Source organism: Hyperoodon ampullatus (assembly GCF_949752795.1).
Source record: "Hyperoodon ampullatus genome assembly, chromosome: 10".
NCBI lineage: Eukaryota > Metazoa > Chordata > Mammalia > Artiodactyla > Ziphiidae > Hyperoodon > Hyperoodon ampullatus.
In genome coordinates, this window is record NC_136923.1 from 13,822,976 (window position 1) to 13,842,465 (window position 19,490).

Genomic DNA, 19,490 nt, shown 5'->3' on the forward strand with positions numbered 1-19,490 from the left:
TTTAACCATGGTAAAAAAAAAAAGAAAAATTAGAAAAGCTCTACCCAGCAATGGTGTCAACATAGATCCATAGATGTGCTTTAAAAGAGCACGTCCTTTTTAAAGTAAACAAGATATTAAACTTTTAACACTTGTTTTTGTGACTACTTACAATGCTACAGACACTTCCCTTTTTTTTTTTTGGAAATTTCCCATAGCATCTTGTACAACTTTCTTCAAATAGCACTCCTCAGTAAAAGTCCTTTTTCTGGTTTGCCGTCATTCTTTAAATGGGTCTATACAGATGACAGAATACACCATTTTCCAGTAGATTGCTGAGTATTTGATGAAATTGCAGAGTTGCTTTGATTTGGTCCTTAATATGACTGAAATGGCTGACTACAAAGCAGAGGAATTCCATTGATCTAGAGTTAACTTAGGAACCAAACTAGCCTTCACCAGGGATCACTTTGAAGATCTCCTTAGCTACCAGCACTCAAACATCAATCAACCAGCCCAATAAACTGTAGATCAGGCCATTAGGTAACAGACACAAAGAGGGTTTTCTTGCTTTTCTGTTTGTTTACTTGGATCATCTGTGTATCTGAGTATAGGGCCTGGCCCAATAAATTAGTTTTAGTGGGACTCACACATTTAAACAGAAAAGCTTTAGTAACAAGATCTCCTTTTTTTTTTTTTTCTTTAAACAGCCAATAACATTCCAGAGAGACTTTATTTTAACCAAACTGCATTTCAGTAAGTTGTTTTAATACGTACAAACTTTTGAACTAATACAAAACAATGATTATCTTTTTTTCTCTTCCTTCCCCACAATCCTACATAAAATATCAGGTAATGAATATAGCATAGTCGGAGTATCTGAATTATCAACCGTCTCCTAGTAGCGTTCACACTGGGAGGCCAAAAATAAGGCAACACTAGACCATAAAGGAAATTGATTGGAAGCAATAACAGGCATAAAGAATGAGAAATAGTGATCTTACTTCCTTCAAACGGTAAAAAAAACACTATTTAAATGTGTGCGTGAATATACGTACTCATTGTGCATCCTCTTATAACATTCTGGGGTACTAGGGCTGGTATGCATAACGCAAAAGGATTTAAATGAAAAAAATGAAGGCCAGTTAGTTTCAAGATTTTGGACACTGGGTATCATCAGAAACATATTTAAAGAATGAGTGCTTTCTTTCCACCAAGACGGCTCTTACGCTTCAAAGTCAATCTTCAACTACACCTCTTCTAATGAAGTCTTCCTCAATATTCCTAGTCAGGATAAATCAAAGCTTCCCCCAAACTCCTACAGAATTCTCCTTACTTGTTTAGGTAGGAATTCTGCCTTCACCTTAGATAATTTGCCTATATCACTCTCGTAGTCTCCCTTTAGTAACCTAGAACTTGACACTCAGTGTGCTCAATAAAGACTTGTGGTATTTCACTAAATATTTTACTTCTTGGCTGGATATTTTAGCTTTGAGCATACACAATTTAAGAAGCATCCTAGCCCACCACAGCACAGCAGTGTACATTTGTTCACATCTATGTCTTTGAAAGGTGAAAATATGGAAACATGAGGCGTGGGAAAGGTGGGCCAGATCAGGAAATGGGACATAGCTCTTTATGTGTTTTTTTATAAGAAGATGGGTATTAGAAACTGACATTGTTCTTAAGCTTGACAGTAATTCTCTCTGTGTTCTGACACAGACAAGAAAGTAATAAGCAATAAAAAGAGAACGACTGGGTTACATCCCAGCAGGTCTATATGCTCATGAATCTCCAGGGCTGACTGCCTGCCCTAGACATTTTTTTGAGTCAGCTGGTCACATCTCTGTCATAACTCTCACTTCAAATGAGAGTCGAGCAATTTAATATGACAAGTATAAGAACTCAAAGAGGAAATTGCAATCTAATGTGAGCTGCAGAGAGCGGAATTTAGGAATGGGATCATGTGAGCCTTTTTAGAAAAGTCTTCGTAGAGATAATGAGTACACTTCTGCAGCTTTGTCTACACTCGTCATCTCAACCAGAATGCTCTGCAGAAATTCCATTAATCTACTTTATTACCCGTTTTTACATACAAATAGCAAAGGAAAACGGAATATTTAGAAAATAAGGTGCTTGTGAAACGCAGTTGAGTCTCCATTACACAGCACTATACCAAGTTTTATTGCGATGCAGTCACTGTTCATTCCAACTGAATGTGGACTGCGTTAAATTCCTTATTCCATACTGAAACAGTCTTGAAAACATTCACAATTCCTGGACAGTCTTGAAAACATTCACAGTTCATTTTCAATGTTTGAAGAGTCTTTTAAGAACTGGTAATATAGAGGCGATGCTCATTTGACACAAAGAGATTTTCCCAAGGGCCAGGACATGGGTGAGTCTTGTAAGCTGATTTCTGAGTTATTCAGGGAATCACAACCTCATTCTCTGCAGAGAGTGAGGTTGTGCATGACCAAACACTGATACTGTGAAGCTCTGTAAGGTACCATTTTTCAGACCTTGCTGGGAAGCTGTCTATGGGATGTGTTGTAACAAAACCCTCTCTCTTTGTTCACTGTTTCAGCTTGGCACTGAAGAAGGGGCAGGACCTTTCTGACTTGAAATTTGTTGTCTGCAAACCAAGCTGAATACAAACTTCACAGCAAAAGTATTTCCACCAAGTACTTGACCATTCTTTCCGTCGGGAAATGGAGGCTGACAGCCATAAGTAATGTCACATGTCCTTCAGGAACTTTAATACAAGTAAAGTGGGCACAAGTCAAAACTTCTTAAGTTTTTCTGGGTCTGGGTCAATCCTTTCAGAACTGAGGGGCAGGAAACAATGAAAAGAGAAGGCTCCGTTCAGGGAATAAACACAAAGAAGAGAGGTCAGTCAGGGCATCTGAGGGAAAACCTAATGGCGAAGATCCCCATGAAGAACTCACCTTGAATTTCTCCTAGGGGTTCCTCCCCTCAAAGTCAGCTTGAAGACTGAAAAAGTTCAGCCAGAAAGATGTTTGAAAATACCTGATCTCTCCATTCTTTCTGTTTTTCTTTCCTTCTACAAAAGGGAGTTTTTAGCTCCCAGGTACCAATCAGCTATTTCATCACAGAGAAACTACCAAAAGTATAAAGGAAAGTGAAGTACACTGCAACCAACTGCTAGTGCATTTGATTAAAAGTTTTCTTCTCAGCTTTTCCTGGCAATCTTTAAAGACATAATAGGTTTCTGTTCCTCTGCTTGTTTTAAATAACAAAGCAAGCCCCTATATCTAGAAACACAATGTTACAAAAGCAATGTTAATTAAAGGTCAGAGTTCGGGGAAAAACAAAGCAGCAACCTGCCAAATTCTGCTGCAAAATTTGTTCTCATTTATGGCTAACATCTGAACTTATACTTGGCGATGTACTAAAAACTGGGGCCATTTAACTCATCATTTATGTATGTAGGCACCTTTGCCTCTTGCATTTATTTATTTATTTTACTACGTAAAGCATTTAAAAATGTTTGATTTAGCCTTGAATTCAACATATTATAGGGAGAATAACTACATATTCTGATTTATCCAGGACGTTGCTGGGTTTACACCTGTCCTCCTGGAATAATTATTAACAGTGGCCTTTTGCTCTCAGAAGTGTGCTGGTTTGGATGATAAATTACATGTTCACCCTAATTATATGGTCCATTAGAGAGTTTTTTTTTTTCTTTCTGGAATGTACTTCCTTTTTTTTATCCCTATGACAAAAGGTCTTTAGCCCTCCAAATTCACTTAAATATCTCCTTTTCTGTGAAACTTTCTCTGATACCTTCCCTCTCTATCCTGAAGCAGACTTTCTTTCCTCCAGAATGCCCTAGAACTTGGACATGAACAGTGCAGCTGCTTTAATGTAGTGGTTTAAACATCTTTCCTAGAGGATGTATTTTTCAGAATCCTAATATATACCCTAGTTCAAAGCAGAGATACCATGATGGAATCTTGGTTAGAAACTCCATAATAACTCACCCCAGGTAATTCCTGAGTCAACTCCTTGGACCCTGGAATTCACAGTTTGAAAAACACTGGGGTGGTCTGATGAATAAAGGTATGTTTGATGAATGAATGGGCACACAAACTAAACTCTAAAACAATTTCCACTACGTTAATACCACCATCCTGTATGGGATGTCCCTTGCCCTCTGCCAATTTGAAAACTATCAATACCTACCTCAGTTCAAATTCCACTTCTGTGCCCCCCAGGTGACTCCAATTTCCTCCTCCCCTAAACTATGACACATGTGCCATATACTCTTTTGGTTTTTACATACTACTACATATTGGTTATTAGCTTAAGGTTTTCATCATTAAATCTGAATAGAGGTAAAATAATATTTATAAGATGTATGTAAATTATATAAAGAATCTCAAGACAATAAATATCTGTGTTTAAGAAAAGGAATATTATTACTCTTGAAGTCTCCTATTTCCATTTTGTTTCCAATCACTTTTATCTCAATGGTTAATTATAATCTTGAATTTTGGCTTTTTCATTCCTTTGAATTTATGATTTTATCATGTATGTTAGTATCCTTAAACAACTACTCCATCTTACCTGCCTTTGAACTTAGTAAATATGGGATTATAAAATTTGCATTCTTCTATGACTTGCTTTGTTTACTCAAAGTTACGTTCCTGTGATCCATCATGTTTTTGTAGCTATAATTCATTCATTTTCACTGTTGCATGGGGTTACCGTGTATGAATATGCCAGGTTATATTTATGTATATTATTTAAATTACATTACATTTGCTCTTCTAAATTTCTGTCAATTTGGTGGGTTTGAAAGAGTGTGTCGTTTTAGTTTTAATTGGTATATTTTAATATACACTGATAATCTCTTTATATGATTAATGGATATCTGATATTCTTTTCTAAGAAGTGTCTGATCAAGTCTTTTGGAAATGTTTTTATTAGGTTACTTGTTTTTTACTTTTTTTTTTTTTTTTTTTTTTTTTGCGGTACGCGGGCCTCTCACCGTTGTGGCCTCTCCCGTTGCGGAGCACAGGCTCCGGACGCGCAGGCCCAGCAGCCATGGCCCACGGGCCCAGCCACTCCGCAGCACGCGGGATCCTCCCGGACCGGGGCACGAACCCGCGTCCCCTGCATCGGCAGGCGGACCCTCAACCACTGCGCCACCAGGGAAGCCCCTGTTTTTTACTTTTTGATTTGTGGAAATTCTTTAAATAGTTTACATATTAATCCTTTGCAAATAATACGTATTAAACATATCTTCTCCCAGTTGGAAACTTATAATTTTACCCATCCCAGTATATTCTGCTAAACAGAAATTCTTAATTTTAGTGACGTTAAATATTTTCTTCTATGATTTGTGCTTATTTGTCATTATTGAAAAGTTTTTTCTTCCCTCCAAAGTCATAAATATGTATGCCTATTTCCTTTTAAAAGTTTTGTAAATTTCCCATGTTGGTCTTCTATTCACTTGGATTTGATCTTTGTGTACCCTGTGAGGTAGGGATCCAACTTTATTTCATTTTTTTTTAACCACATGGATGATCCACTGTGCAGTATATATCTTCTCAATTTATTTCTAATATTATAATGACTTTTAACTTTTCTTTTTTAATCTTCACAATACAGTATTGTTTTTATTATTTTTATTGTTTAGTGCAATTGATTTTTATATGGAAATATTAACCTTTACCATTTGTGTTACTTATCATTCCTTCTTATATCTAAGACAGTATACCTGGGATCATTTTTATTCTGCTTAAAGTATATCTTTCAGCATTTTCTTTAGTAAGGATCTGCTGGAGTCAAACTTCAGTTTCTGTCTGTCTGAAAACACATTTACTTTCTTCTCCTTTTTAAAAAGTACTTCTGCTATACAAAAATTTGACAGCTAATTTCTCTCAGCATATTGAAGATTCTGTCTTCTGTCTTGATTTTTTTGTTGCTATTGAGAAGTCAGCTGTTGGTTTAATTGTCATCTCTTTGAAGGTTAGCTGTATTACAACTTTGGCCTATTTTTAAGATCATGTCTTAAGATTGGTGTTTTGCTGTTTCTCCATGATAATTCTAGACAGGGCTTTATTTTTATTTGCACTGCTTGAAATTCACTGGGCTTACTTAGTCTGTAGCTTTGAATGTTTAATTACCTTTGGGAAATTCTTAGCCTTCTCTTTAAATATTGCCTCTGCCTCATTTTTTTTTTTTTCCTTTCCTTATGGAGCTGATTAGATATGTGTAAACGTTTTCTCTTAATCTCTTTTTTCTCTCTCTCTCTCATATTTGGATAAAGAGGAACACCTCTTTATCCATTTGTGCTGCTTTTAGACGATTTCTTCATATATATCTTGCACTTTACTAATTCTCCTTTCAGCTGCGTCTCATCTGTTATTAAAACCACTTAACACCAAGGTTTGAAACAGGCAATTACTTTTGCTTTTCAGTCCTTTGGGAGGCAAGGTTACTTCTTATTACATTCATGGTAAGAATGTAGCCCTTGGGTCCCAGGTCTATTCTGGAAGGTGTTCTCATATTAGACTCTCCTTCTGGTTGAGTCTAGGCTTTGTCTTGTGACCCTAGTCCCCTGTAAAACTGCAAAATCCAAAGCTGCAGTTCACATAGTTCTTCAAGGTGAAAACTGCTTTCAGTGTTCACTTTTCTTCCCTGGGTTCAAAACCCACTTACTAAATATTTCTTTCTTTCCTACCAGTTTATTGATGCATTTTAAAAAAGGTATTTAAAAAAAATATGTTGTTAAGTAATGTTAAGGCTTTCAGTGAGATAGTCAATCAGGATATTTAATTCCTGGTACTGCCAGAAACAGAAGCTGGGTACTAAACTTTTCATGAACACGAGCATCTCTTTAGCATCTCAGGATATCCAGTGATGCCGATCTAAAAGCTCTTTATGTAATCAGCACTCCATAAATATTTGTTGTTTAATAATAGAAAGTATATGCATGAGAACACATGCTTTTAAGTCAACAAACCTGATATGAGGTTTTGGATTCCCTTTAACTTCACAACTGAGCTTCACTTTTTTCTCCTCAGAGTCCAAAGGGAACATTACATGACTTGGTTCTTGAATGAAAATTGGTCCATGCAGTGTGTAGTCATCTGAAATAAGAAGAGAAAATGTCCAAAAATGAACATCTTCCAAATAGGGACAATGACAGGAAATAACAACAAAATGAAAATAAAAGAGGTAAACTAACAAAAAAAAAAAATACACAACAGATTCGTTCCAGCCTCTGGATGAAATTTCCCACTGAAGAATAATCTTTGGAATTATGAAGTGGAGATATGGACTCTCCTATTTCATACTGATGACTTATTTTTACCAATAACTTCCAGACACTGAACGGCTTGGCATTCCCTTTTCTCTCCTCCACTTCTTATTGTTCCACCGGTCTTTAGCCTGGCCTTTTATGCTGCTGTCATCCTGGAAGACTGTCTAATGTCACAAAGTTAGAATGTCTCTGCTCTGTAATGGGATACTATAGTTGGAAGCAAGCAATGATGATTTCGTAAATACATTAATAAGGAGAAGCAGCAGTGTACTGCTAAAATATGTACAAAACTTTCTTAAATTGGATATGTAGGTAAATAAAGAATAACCTAGAGTTCATGATTCTCAAATTATGTGTGGTAAATTAACAGTTTGTTTTTTTTCAACCTGTTATGGACCCATAGATGGATACTTGTGCAAGTATCACACAGCTGGGACTGACTAAGCACATGAGTTCAGTAAAACCCAGACTGGTCTATACCAAGTTCAAAGAGGTATGAGTTTCTAAATTCTTTCTCTCAGTAACAGAAACTAAATGCATAAAACTTATTTTGTCATGGAGCAGCAACAAAGCTCAAAGAATGGAATAATCCACAAACTAGATTTGAAGTAGCAGTGTAGAGTACATATGCTTCTATAGTAAACACATAATAAATATTGGTCAAAAGGCACCTGACCACCCATACCATGAAGGTGGTTTTCATTCTTTACAGTCTAGTCCCTTTTTTCCTAGAAGGCTTTTCTAGACCCTCAGGTCTTCCTTTAACCACAGGATTCACAAATTATATCCATATTTCTCTGTGGACACATCTTTTTCTACTAAATGCATTTGTACCTTTCTTTCCCCATCTTTGGACTGTAAGCTTGAGAGCATGACTGTATCTTACTCATTTTTGCATGTCTTGTAGTACTAACTACAGTAGCTTATACATCAAAGATGGTCAATAAGGATTTTTTCTATCTGAGGTATTTTTTCACTTTTCAATGTATTCAGTCAGCTGATTTAGGCACTGCCTAACAAATTTTGAGACAGAGGGCCAGGGTCTATGATGTAAAGTGATACTGAGTAGCGCCCTGGAGCTGACAATCCATTTTCCCCTTATATGTGATTATTTTGATGGCTGTGAATTTTAACTGCTATCCTGGAAAACCTTCATAACCAGCTTTCTGTTGATAGGTGATAGGATGAGACTGAACTCATTCAGGTGAATCAGGACTGAGGAAAAAGAAGAAAGCCGATTTGGGGATCTAGGTGAAACATGGTAAAGTCATTTCTTTTAAGGTTTTTAATCCGGGCTTTAAAAACTCCGCATGTTGAGGTTGGGATAGAAGAAAAATTAAGGACACAAGAAAATCAAACAGAATTTTAGAGGAATGGGGACAGCCAATGACCTTGTTGAGAGAATAAGAAGGATATGGGTTCAGAAAGACTAGGAACTGAGGTTCAATGCCTTGTGTCAGCTACTAACTCCATGACCTATGGAGAACCACCTAGTCTCTCTATGCCCCAATTTTCTCATCTATAAAATAACAGCGTTGGACTCACTCAGTGGTTCTACATTGGTTACGGGTGAAGAAGAAGCCATGAAAACTTTCTCATAAACGCACATGCACATACACATGATATTTGCATTCAAAGACGTCATGAATTATATTACCACCACCACCCTCTCTCCTCAGTCCATGTATACAATCTCAGGCTAATGAGAGAGTTAAACAAAGAAAACAGTATTTACCAAAGAACACAGAATAAAAGCACGGAGTAAAAGTACACAAAAGTATTTTAAAGCTAGATATTTCAAAACCTCCGTATTTACATTTCAGATTTTCAATGACAGTTATTTTCAAAACAAATTTAGATACTGGTCAACAGTTAGCTCAATTCAATCTTGAAGAATTAGGTGAATTTTTAGCATATTTAGTTAAGTGACAAACAATACTCATCAAGATCACTAACACAGCAGCAAGTTTGGTAGATTTTTCTTTAAGAGAGAAATATATTTCTATTGTTGTCTCAATTCCAAAATTATGTGTGTATATATATATAATATCAATCATTGCAGTTCATTGGTGTTCCCTGATTTGAATTTCATACAGAAATACACAGTCTGTTACTAGTAATTCCAAATAAGAATAAAATATAATAATGATTATCCAGGATGCAGCTGAGAGACTTTGGATTAACATCTGTACTATTTCTCAATGTATCCATGCCATATTTAAATAACAAAAAGGATATTTTTTCTGTGTATTTTGTAACAAGAATTGATAATAATGATGCTTTGCATTTGCTATAAATGACACATTTCATCTGAAGTTTTTATTTTCTCTTGGTTAACCAAGCTCACTGCCTAGAAATTAACATTAGCATAAAGGGACCAGCATTTCAGTTCTCATCTAAGGAAATCCACAACCTTTCAAGCATGAACTATTTGGTTTCACAAAGATGGAGGGAGAGATTTTAGAAAGTTGCTATCCAGGTGTAGAAAACAGATATCCTAACTTTAATACCTTTAAGACCAGGGTTACCAATATTTTAAGAAAAATGAGTTAAAGAGTTGCTTTATTTCCTCCAAACCTTGAGGTGCCTGGGTTAAACAGCCCTGAGACTGACATTCTCAAATGCAACATGGAGCAAGGCACCACTAAGTTTGTTCTATCCGTGTGTAGGAGCCACAAAGTGACTTTCAAGTGGCTTGAAGGTATACACAAAACACTTTGCATTTGCTATTTTCAAAGCTGAGAAGATTAACTTCACCCTTTCCTTTATCACAGTAAGTTGTCCTATGCAACTAGTGGAGTGGCCGTGATTTTTCAGCCTGTGAGGTAAAGGAGCATCTCAGAAAGCAACAGAGGAAAGGATTAATAAGCCAATACACCTCAGTGTTGGTCTGTGGACCACCTGCATTGTAATTACGGCATGCTTATTTTTTTAAACCCTAGTCCAGACTGACTAAACCAGAAAAATCTGGGGTCCATGAATCTGCCTTTTAACCTGGTTCTCTGAGGGATTCTTTTGTACACTGAAATTTGAGAAGTACTAACACAGACCCTTCTGATCCGAGCTCTCCATTTCCTAAGAGCAGAACACCAACCAACACTGGCTTTAGACCCACCCTTAGCCTTTCTCTCTTAAGCAAAGTTTAACCAACAAATTCTTGTTTGAAAACATTTAGAGAAGGAATTTTAGCACATGTTTGGACTAATAGTTGAGAGGTAAGAAGCCAGGAACAGAAAACTATAAAACTGACCCACACAAAGAAAATGGATGGACTTGTCAAACTCTGGGACTAAAGCTGTATAAAATAACCCTTAGAACAATCATAGTTCAACTCAAGAAGCTAATTGTGAGAACCCCCAGGGCTGCACCCCATTGAAGAGGTATCCTCAGGGAAACCCACTAGTCCACTTCCCTGTAGTAAAATCTTATCTTCACTTGATACACACAACATTCCTGCTATAACCACCCTTTATTTATATGTAATGAATCTCATCTTCTTTAAATGACAGGCTGTTCAGATTGATGTTTTTACTTTGGGATTACCAATAGGGTGAAAAGTCACGGTGGTGCTCCCCTGCCTTGGAGAAGTTAGCGGAATGGGCTCACATTGTTTTTAGGGATCTCTCAGGAAAGGAGAAGGCAAGGATCTTTCATGCTTCCGGGAAGTCTCAAAAATCATGGTTAAGAAGAAGGATGGGGGAAGCAGCCAGGTAGTCAGAAACGCAGATATAATCTCATAGATTCCAGACCACTGATCTCAGCCCCAGCTTGGGGGATTTAGTGCAAATGCCGATACTGGTACATCCTGATTTTCTGGGTTCTCCCCTCCTTGACATCTAACTGCCAATCGGTCGCTAGGTTACCTCTAGCCCCACCACCCATGATCCCTAAACTCTATCCCACAGAAACTCTCCAATTTTTATTCAGGGATAAGCTTAAAAGAGAAGAGAGAAGATCTATGTTAAAGAAACCCTGCTTTCATGCTTCAATGAAGAGTGGGGAATGTTTGGATCTTCAGAAAAGAGTAGAGATTTCATGACCAGAAACTTATTTAGGTTAAAGATCAGGCTACTCTAAACCTTTCTCCCCTTTTGCTCAAATATTGATTCAAATAAATTTAATTTAAATATTAAATTTAAAAGTTAAATTAAATAACTTTTAATTTAAATTTTTAAAGTTACTGAAAAACATTGCTCTCAACCAGCAATTCTCAAACTCCTTTTCCCATCTGATTCTTCTCTTTTTAGAATCTATTCTGGGGAGAGATAAAACCAATGTCTGTCAGCCAACTTCTTCCTGTATCCTCCTGCAAGCAGCCCAGAAATAAAATGTAGTGCCAGGGCTACTCTTCAAAATTTTAGATTATTGAAAGAGATGCAGAGAATCACAGAATTTTAGATTAGAAAAGATTATTTATTCCTAAATGTATTTTCCCAGATCACAGACTAAAACTGTACTGCATCTGTAATAGAAAGAAAAATGATTTTCACCTAAGAATAAAATAATACTCTAAGAAAAACAGTAATAAAAACACATTCTACCACTAGATGTGAGTGAAATCACTGATGTCCCAAAGCTGTAGATAAAATAAGTGATAGCTAGATATCACATTCTATCTGCAGCTTTGGGACATCATTGATTTCACCCTCTATTTTATTCTTTGAATTAATTTGGCCCATTTCTGCATGTCCCCAAAGTTCTGTCCCAGGCAAGCAGGATGCTGCTCAGTTAGGCTACCAGAAGCCAGACTGGGCTAAGGAATTAGAATGGATAGGGCCAGCATGAACTTTTCTGTGACTGACCAGAGAAATAAGACTGAATCTCAGGTGATGGTAGACTCAGGGAAGCAAGACAGAGGCCTGAGTATCAAGTCCCAGGGAATAAGAGTAGAGCAAGCTCTGGATTCCAAGTGAAAGGTCAGCAAAAGATAACATGCATAAAGGAGCAAGTGAGAGGGGAGGTAGAGCTTAGAAAAATCCACTGATGCTAAATATAGATTTTTTTTTTAAACAGGGATCTGTGAACAGTCCTAAAAGGTAACTGAGATGGGAAGGAAAGTCATTAAGCGGCTGAGCCATATTAGACAGCAGGGATGAATTCAGGGTAAATATTTCATAGAAGATAACTTAATAAAAAAAAATAGTCAAGCTATCTCCAAAATAATTATTCTTCAAAGTGTGGTCTAGTAACCTCATGCACCAATACCCCCCTACTTGGGGGTGCTTGATAAAAGGCAGATTTCTGAGCTCCTGCCAGACCGACCCAGCACCTCTGTTCATTACTGAGCATTCTGCAGCTGGAAAACTGGTACTTTCAATTACGAATTGAGCATAGATAACTTTCAGCCCTAGACCAATTAAGGACACCAATGAAGAAAAACAACCCTGCAGAGTTTTGTTCTGTGTGCTAGACTACTCCGTAGCTACCATGTGGGATGGGGTAAAAGGTCGTGTTTTGCAAGCACAGCCCTTTGGTCAATGTGCTTCTCTTCCGCTGGAAATATTTTTCGTCTGTTGCAAACTCAGTGACACAACTCTGCTGGGAAAGGACAAAAATGCAGTACTATGATTTCATCCTAGAAAACTAAAAATACCGGATTCAATTCTACTTGTAATTGCTGTGGAGTTCCCAGGCGTCACACCTGAGGGTTGTTTAGGCCCTTCATCCTCATGGCAGGTTGAAAGTACTGCCATAGCAGCCAAGAATCTAGGACTATGATATACAGTCAATTTTCCTACAACATCAAATAGGTTGTTTGATTAAACACCTGGTCTTTGGCAGAAATGGCAACGATCTCATTTCGGGAAGCCAACTCTAGGAGACCTAATGCAGAACAACAAGGGCTTGAAATATAAGCTCAGAACATGAGCCCATGGGTTTAGATGAGAGTTTTATCTGGAGGGCAGGTGGACTGTTGCATTCGGCACACACAGAAGCATCCTGACATGAACCACAAAGGCTTTGCCGTGTTGTGTCTTTTACTCTGCATCCTGCAGAGCTCTTGATCAATCCAGAGAGTAAATGCTGTGTGTGTTTGTGCGTGTGTGTGTGTTCACAGGTGTGTGTGTCTGTGTGTGTAATCAGGGAGAACAACGCTGCCTTATTGGATTTGCAGAGCAAAGCCATGCCACGGGGGACAAGGAACGGGTAGTCCCGCTAAGCTGGTTTGTTGGGTGTGCTCCAGTGTCATGGTCATATTTCGCTTTTTCAAGGGGGAAGCCCAATGGGGAGAACCAAATGTTCCAAGAAGGGCACACACAGGGCCCACTGTATCTAGCTGGCTGTGAGCCTTCTCCTCCAGCTTTTCTAATGATCATGGAAATTCATTTTGGATAAAAAACTGTAAGGTCAGCAGCATCTCCGTGGATCCATATTACTCACAAAACGTATGGGCAATAACCTAAGGAAATTCAGAAACAAATGAAATACTGTAACAGTGATTTTCCCGAGTGTAAGAATTCCTTTAAAATTGAATAAAATTGAATCCACTGATCATAGAAATGACTGGACAGCTGTCAAACGATCATTACAAATACGATTTACTGTTGTTCGTCCTTATAAAATAAATAGCAGGGGATGTTCGAAGGCCCCACACAAGGGCTTATGTGTGAAATTAGCCTACACACAGCATTTTTATTGAATAATTATTCCATTTGGTTCTATTTGGTTGTTCAGTTGAATGGAGCAGAGGCAAAACAGATACTAGAGGAGACAGACATTCCTATTTAAAGGATAACACATTTTTTTCGTCCGTTCTTGCTTCCACCTTCCTTATTTATTTTTTTTAAAGACATCTTTATTTTATTTTTTTTGGCTGCGTTGGGTCTTCACTGCTGCGCACGGGCTTTCTCTAGTTGTGGCCAGCGGGGGCTACCCTTCGTTGTGGTGCGCGGGCTTCCCATTGTGGTGGCTTGTCTTGTTGCAGAGCACGGGCTCTAGGCACATGGGCTTCAGTAGTTGTGGCATGCGGGCTCCGTAGTTGTGGCTCACGGGCTCTAGAGTGCAGGCTCAGTAGTTGTGGCACACGGGCTTAGTTGCTCCGCAGCATGTGGGATCTTCCTGGACCAGGGCTCGAACCCATGTCCCCTGCATTGGCAGGCGGATTCTTAACCACTGCGCCACCAGGGAATCCCCCACCTTCCTTATTTTAACTCCCTCAAATGAGCATTTTAAACAGCAAGCAACAGAGAAGTCTACTGACAGATGGTATATGTTTTGAAGGCAGAAAGTGAAAGAAAATCCAAACGAGAGGTGAACTCTTCTACTCTTTCTTTGTCCTCTGGTTAACAAAATGATGCCACTGCTATCACACATCATGTCACACATAATGAGGACCTAGTCGTACGTAATGCCAGAGCTTAGAAATGATGGGATGTGGGAAAGCATGAGGAGATAAAAGTGGTCTCTGCTTAGAGAAATTCTATGTTGCTGGAGGAATGGTCTGTAGGAGTGGAAAAGAACAGCAAGGGGAGCTGTGTCAACACATCCTACTCTGACCCTGACCTCAAACTCTGACCCATTTCAGGGGCAATGGATTCATTACTCCTTAAAAAAAAAAAAAAACTGGGAATTTGGGGTTGGTAGATACAAACTATTACGTTTAGAATGGATAAGCAACAAGGTCCTACGGTATAGCACAGGGCACTATATCCAATCTCCTGGGATAAACCGTAATGGAAAAGAATATTAAAAAAAGGAACATATATATGTGTAAAAGTGAGTCACTGCTGTACAGCAGAGATGGGCACAGCATTGTAAATCAACTACACTTCAATTAAAAAAAAAGTAATTGGGTGATTTTGATGTCAAGCCTCAGGTATGAAAAGAAAGATGACTTTTCAACAAATGCAAATATTGTGCAGCTCAACTGGAGGCAAAAACTGACCTGAGCTGATGTGAGGCTATATATAGCTTAGAATGAATATTCATATTTTTTTGCTACAGAATTATAAATGTGTTTGATTATGGAGTGCTGACCCAGACTCAGCTGGGGATGTTACATAATACTGGGCATGTTTTGTGCACCATATTTCTTTTCTAAAATCAGAAGGATTCTTAATTATCAAACATTTTGACCCAGTTTCTGATCAGCATTCTCAGGCCTATATACTATAGTCATTTCCAATGTGACATATAGAGGACATACAGCGTGTAAAGAAGATACCATCCTGCACTCATGGCAACCACCCTGCCCTCATGGAGTGTTTATTCTAGAAGGACTGACAGACAATCAGAAAAGTAGAGCTAACTTTATATTTTTAATTAATAGACTTTATTTTTAGAACAAATTGAGCAGAAAGTACATGTTCTCATATATCCTTTCTCCCTTGCTCACAGCTTCTCCTATTATTAACATCTGAGAGGGAGGTGCAAGAGGGAGGGGATATATGTATACATATAGCTGATTCACTTTGTTATACAGCAGAAACTAACACACCATTGTAAAGCAATTAAACTCCAATAAAGATGTTAAAAAAAATCTTGCTTTAGTGTGGCACATGTGTTGTAACAAATGAGCCAACTGATACATTATTATTAACTAAAGTTGACAGTGTACAATAGGGTCCACTCTTTGTGTTGTATAATTCTATGGATTTTGGCAAAGGTATCGACCTAAGATGTATGCACTATTACTCTATCACACAGTTTATTGTCCTAAAAACCTCTGTGCTCCACTATAGCTAATTCTTTAATTTATATTCAAATATATTACTACAGACTCATGAGAACAAATAAGAGTATAAAACACATATGTATATAACTGATTGGTTTTGGCTAAAGAAGTCTAAATATCTGGTATATCTGGGTCGCTAATTCACTTACTATTGCCTCCCTAGTGACATGAGTATATAGTGAAAATCTATGGCTTTTGCCTGCTCAGAATCCATCTCTCCTCTCTAAGGTAAGAGCACTCCACCCTTTCTTTGGTGAACCACTTTCTCAAACTAGGTGGTCTGGATAGACTAAAATCCTCAGTCCAAGTCAGGAGGAGGTAACCCAGGCCTGGCCAGTTAATATTACATTTCCCTGACTAAATTATGGTCCCCATGCATAAGATGTAAGTTTGGCTAATAATGCTATTTCAGAGCTTTTCATGAAACTACTAGGGCAAAAATCCCTTTTAGAGCCTAGAACTGCTTGGTGGCAGGAAGCATGGAGCTTCCAAAGGTCCCCACATAGACAGCCTAAAAAAAATGAATGATGCCAAAAAAACAATAATGAAGCTAAAACAAAACCGAAGGATGGAGGCTGACTGAGCTTTGATGATATCGAGATTTGGAGCCAGTTCTGTCCAAAGCAAGATTTATTCCTAAGATGCCCAGATATGTGAGCAAAACGACTGCCTTTATTTAAGCCAATTTGAGTTGTTTTATCACCTGCAGATAAATGACCCCTAATTGAAACTGTATTCATAGAAAGTACATATCAGTTTATTCATGGGTTTAATTCATGTTATTGGTCTTCGTTCTCTTCTTTCTATTTCCTTTTGACAACTGTCTACATGCACTTGTATGTAAAAATGCACACAAATAGGCTGTCGGCAATCTGGCAGGCAAAGATTTTCTCTCTGTGGACCTAAAGTTCATTTTTATGCCTCCACCTTCACCTGGTCAGTCCCATGATCAACAGCACCCTAGAAGTCTCCTCCTTTGAACTGCACCTCTTCTGATTTCTGGATATGTATAGTGAGCCCCAACAAAACATGTCTTTCCCATGCCCTTCCCCATCACAGGACACTATTTCTTATTGGAAAAAAATATATATATAACTATATGTTAATCATTCCCCAAAGTCTTAGCTTCCAGTTGAAATTCATACACTTTAATGGGGGCCTTTTCAGAAGATCATTAACCTAAAACAGTGGTAATACTCCTAATATGCTTTATATTCTTTGTGTGCAAAAAGAGGCTCCTGGGACACTTAAAAATTAATATAGAACTACATTCTGCTCCCCAAATTCTGATTAGATAGATTTGGAGGTGGGGCACAGGTATATGCATCTGAATCCTGCACGTCAGGTTATTCAGATGCATGTGTTCTACAATCATGAGTCACCATTTAAGAAAGAAAAATGGGGGGCACACCAGCAACCCCAGCAGACTGTTTCAAGCACCAGGTGGCTGCTACAACTGGTAACCAACGAAAGAGAGCTCTTGCATTTGTGTAGCTCTCAAATCAAACGCTGGAAATGCCTCTCTTTTATGCCCTGGGTGAGTGGAGGATCTCCCAACCTACATGCTAACAGGAATAAATTCTTCAGTGCAATAGGAGGTGTCAATGATTGTACCAGACCTGCTTTGGCTTCCGATGCTTTCCTTATCATGTATTAAGAATATTATCATCCAGATTTGTCCAAGCTTCTGCACTTTCCCCAGCTCTCTCTCCAAGCCTCCCACAGCCAAAGTACCCTCCTTCTCAATGAAAAAAACTATAGCCAAAGGGTTGAGGTTGTCTTTTCTGCCCTCAGTCATAATTTCACACTTTCTTGGAGACCATCTGCTTTAAGCCCTTCTGGGGTGAACTGCTGGTGTTATTATCTCCTCAATGACACCCTAAGTTACCCACTGCCTTTCCTGACATTAAGATGCCTGAACACGGAACGCCTGCAGGCAGTACTTTCATGTTACATGCACCGTGGCTTTTCAAGGAATATGAATGAACCTTTGCACCTGTCTCTTCAGCAGCTGAGGTACCCCATGTCGGTCTTTCCTTAAATGTTTCAGGTTTTCAATTTGGCACATAGTGAATGCGTCAGTATATATATATATATATATATATATATATATATATATATATATATATATATATATATATATATACACACACGTACATACACTGGGAAGCGTGAAAGGGAGCAATCTGAGAGCTGTTCAAGCAAAAGTCTAACAATATATTTCAAAAGGAAAGATCCACTAAAGCTGAATTTCATATGCTTCTCTTTCTGGTGTGTAGGTACTTTAGTGATTTTGCATATCGTTGCTTAGGAAACAAGGCTGTCATTGTGTCCCTGATGAAGTTGGGGAGGAGAAAAAAATTCAGATTTAGTTCATGGCGGGCAGTGGGCTCCAGGCATGAGCCTTCCTGGTGGGACATGGGTATTTTAATTGAAAGTTGGTAAGGAAACCCAAATCAGACTTAGGTTTTACCTCCCTCACTGACTGAATCCAGAAGTCCTGCTAGAGAAGGATAAACACAACTACAACCACTCAATTTAGGCAGAGATGTGCTCCGCTTTGGCAAAAAGATGCTTAGGAAATCACAAGTCAACTTCTACCTTCCCTTCTTCAAAAGGTAACACGTGTGCCTCCTATTTAGAGACACGTGGAATAATGAAAATAACAACTCTCCATCATAATAAGGCCAGGCTCTGTGCTGAATAAAAATACTAAGTAGGCCTTGTCTCACGCTACAACAACCCTACTGACAGGTCCTATGCTCCTCCTCACTTGCTGATAGAGAGAGAGAGAGGCCTGGAGATAACCCACCCTTATAATGGGTGTCAAAACAGGGATCTGAACCTGGTTTCTTCTTCTTAGAGCCCAGTACTCAGAGGCGCTATGATATACACTGGCAACTGCCCTCTGTATGTTACCTCCAACAAATAACAAAGGAGATTCTGATATGTTGAGTAAGAATGGTATCATTAAATGTGAGTGGTTTCAGATTTTTAATCCAACTCCTTTTTCGAGGCAAGGAAACAAAGGTTTTCAGAGGTTAAGTGGGCACACAGATACTCAGTGATGGAGCTTGAACCAGAATCCTGATTCTCTGATTACTAGTGGAATTTTTTTGTAGTACCATAGGTTCCCTCTAGTTTACTATTTGGATAACAGTAGAATTAGTCCACTTTTACCTAGAAATATAGTGGAGAAAAATGACAAAGTCATCCCTTAGGGAAGGGGATACTCTATTTTGTCAATATTTATGTCTTGAAACTTCAGTTCAGGAGAAAATAAGTGAAAGCCTGTTTCTTTTCAATAGGGAGCAGAAAGGATAAATGTATTCATCATATGCTATACTTGTTCCTAATTCTTTCAAATTACAAAGTTGTTCTTTTGGGGAATTACCAGCATATTGAGGTATGGAAAGGATATTTTGTCCTAAAGTATCCTCTATAGAAAACTTTGTAAAAGAGGGGATTCATAACCTTTCAAAACGACAAGCATAAAATGTGCATCTAATTATTGGCCATTCTGCCTTTTCTATGTCATTC

The 19,490-nt window shown here is 38.2% G+C and overlaps 1 protein-coding gene across 4 annotated transcripts in view; it reads right to left on the reverse strand.

The window, feature by feature from the left end:
* The window catches only part of CNTN4 (contactin 4), a gene marked incomplete at both ends in the record, with an annotated part of 500,776 nt that overhangs the window by 326,016 nt on the left and 155,270 nt on the right, over positions 1-19,490 (reverse strand). For all 4 annotated transcript variants that reach the window (XM_079712380.1, XM_079712378.1, XM_079712379.1 and 1 more), the window contains one exon: positions 6,977-7,103. In XM_079712380.1, the coding sequence (XP_079568506.1) occupies positions 6,977-7,103 (127 nt within the window). The remainder of the gene's footprint in view (positions 1-6,976; positions 7,104-19,490) is intronic.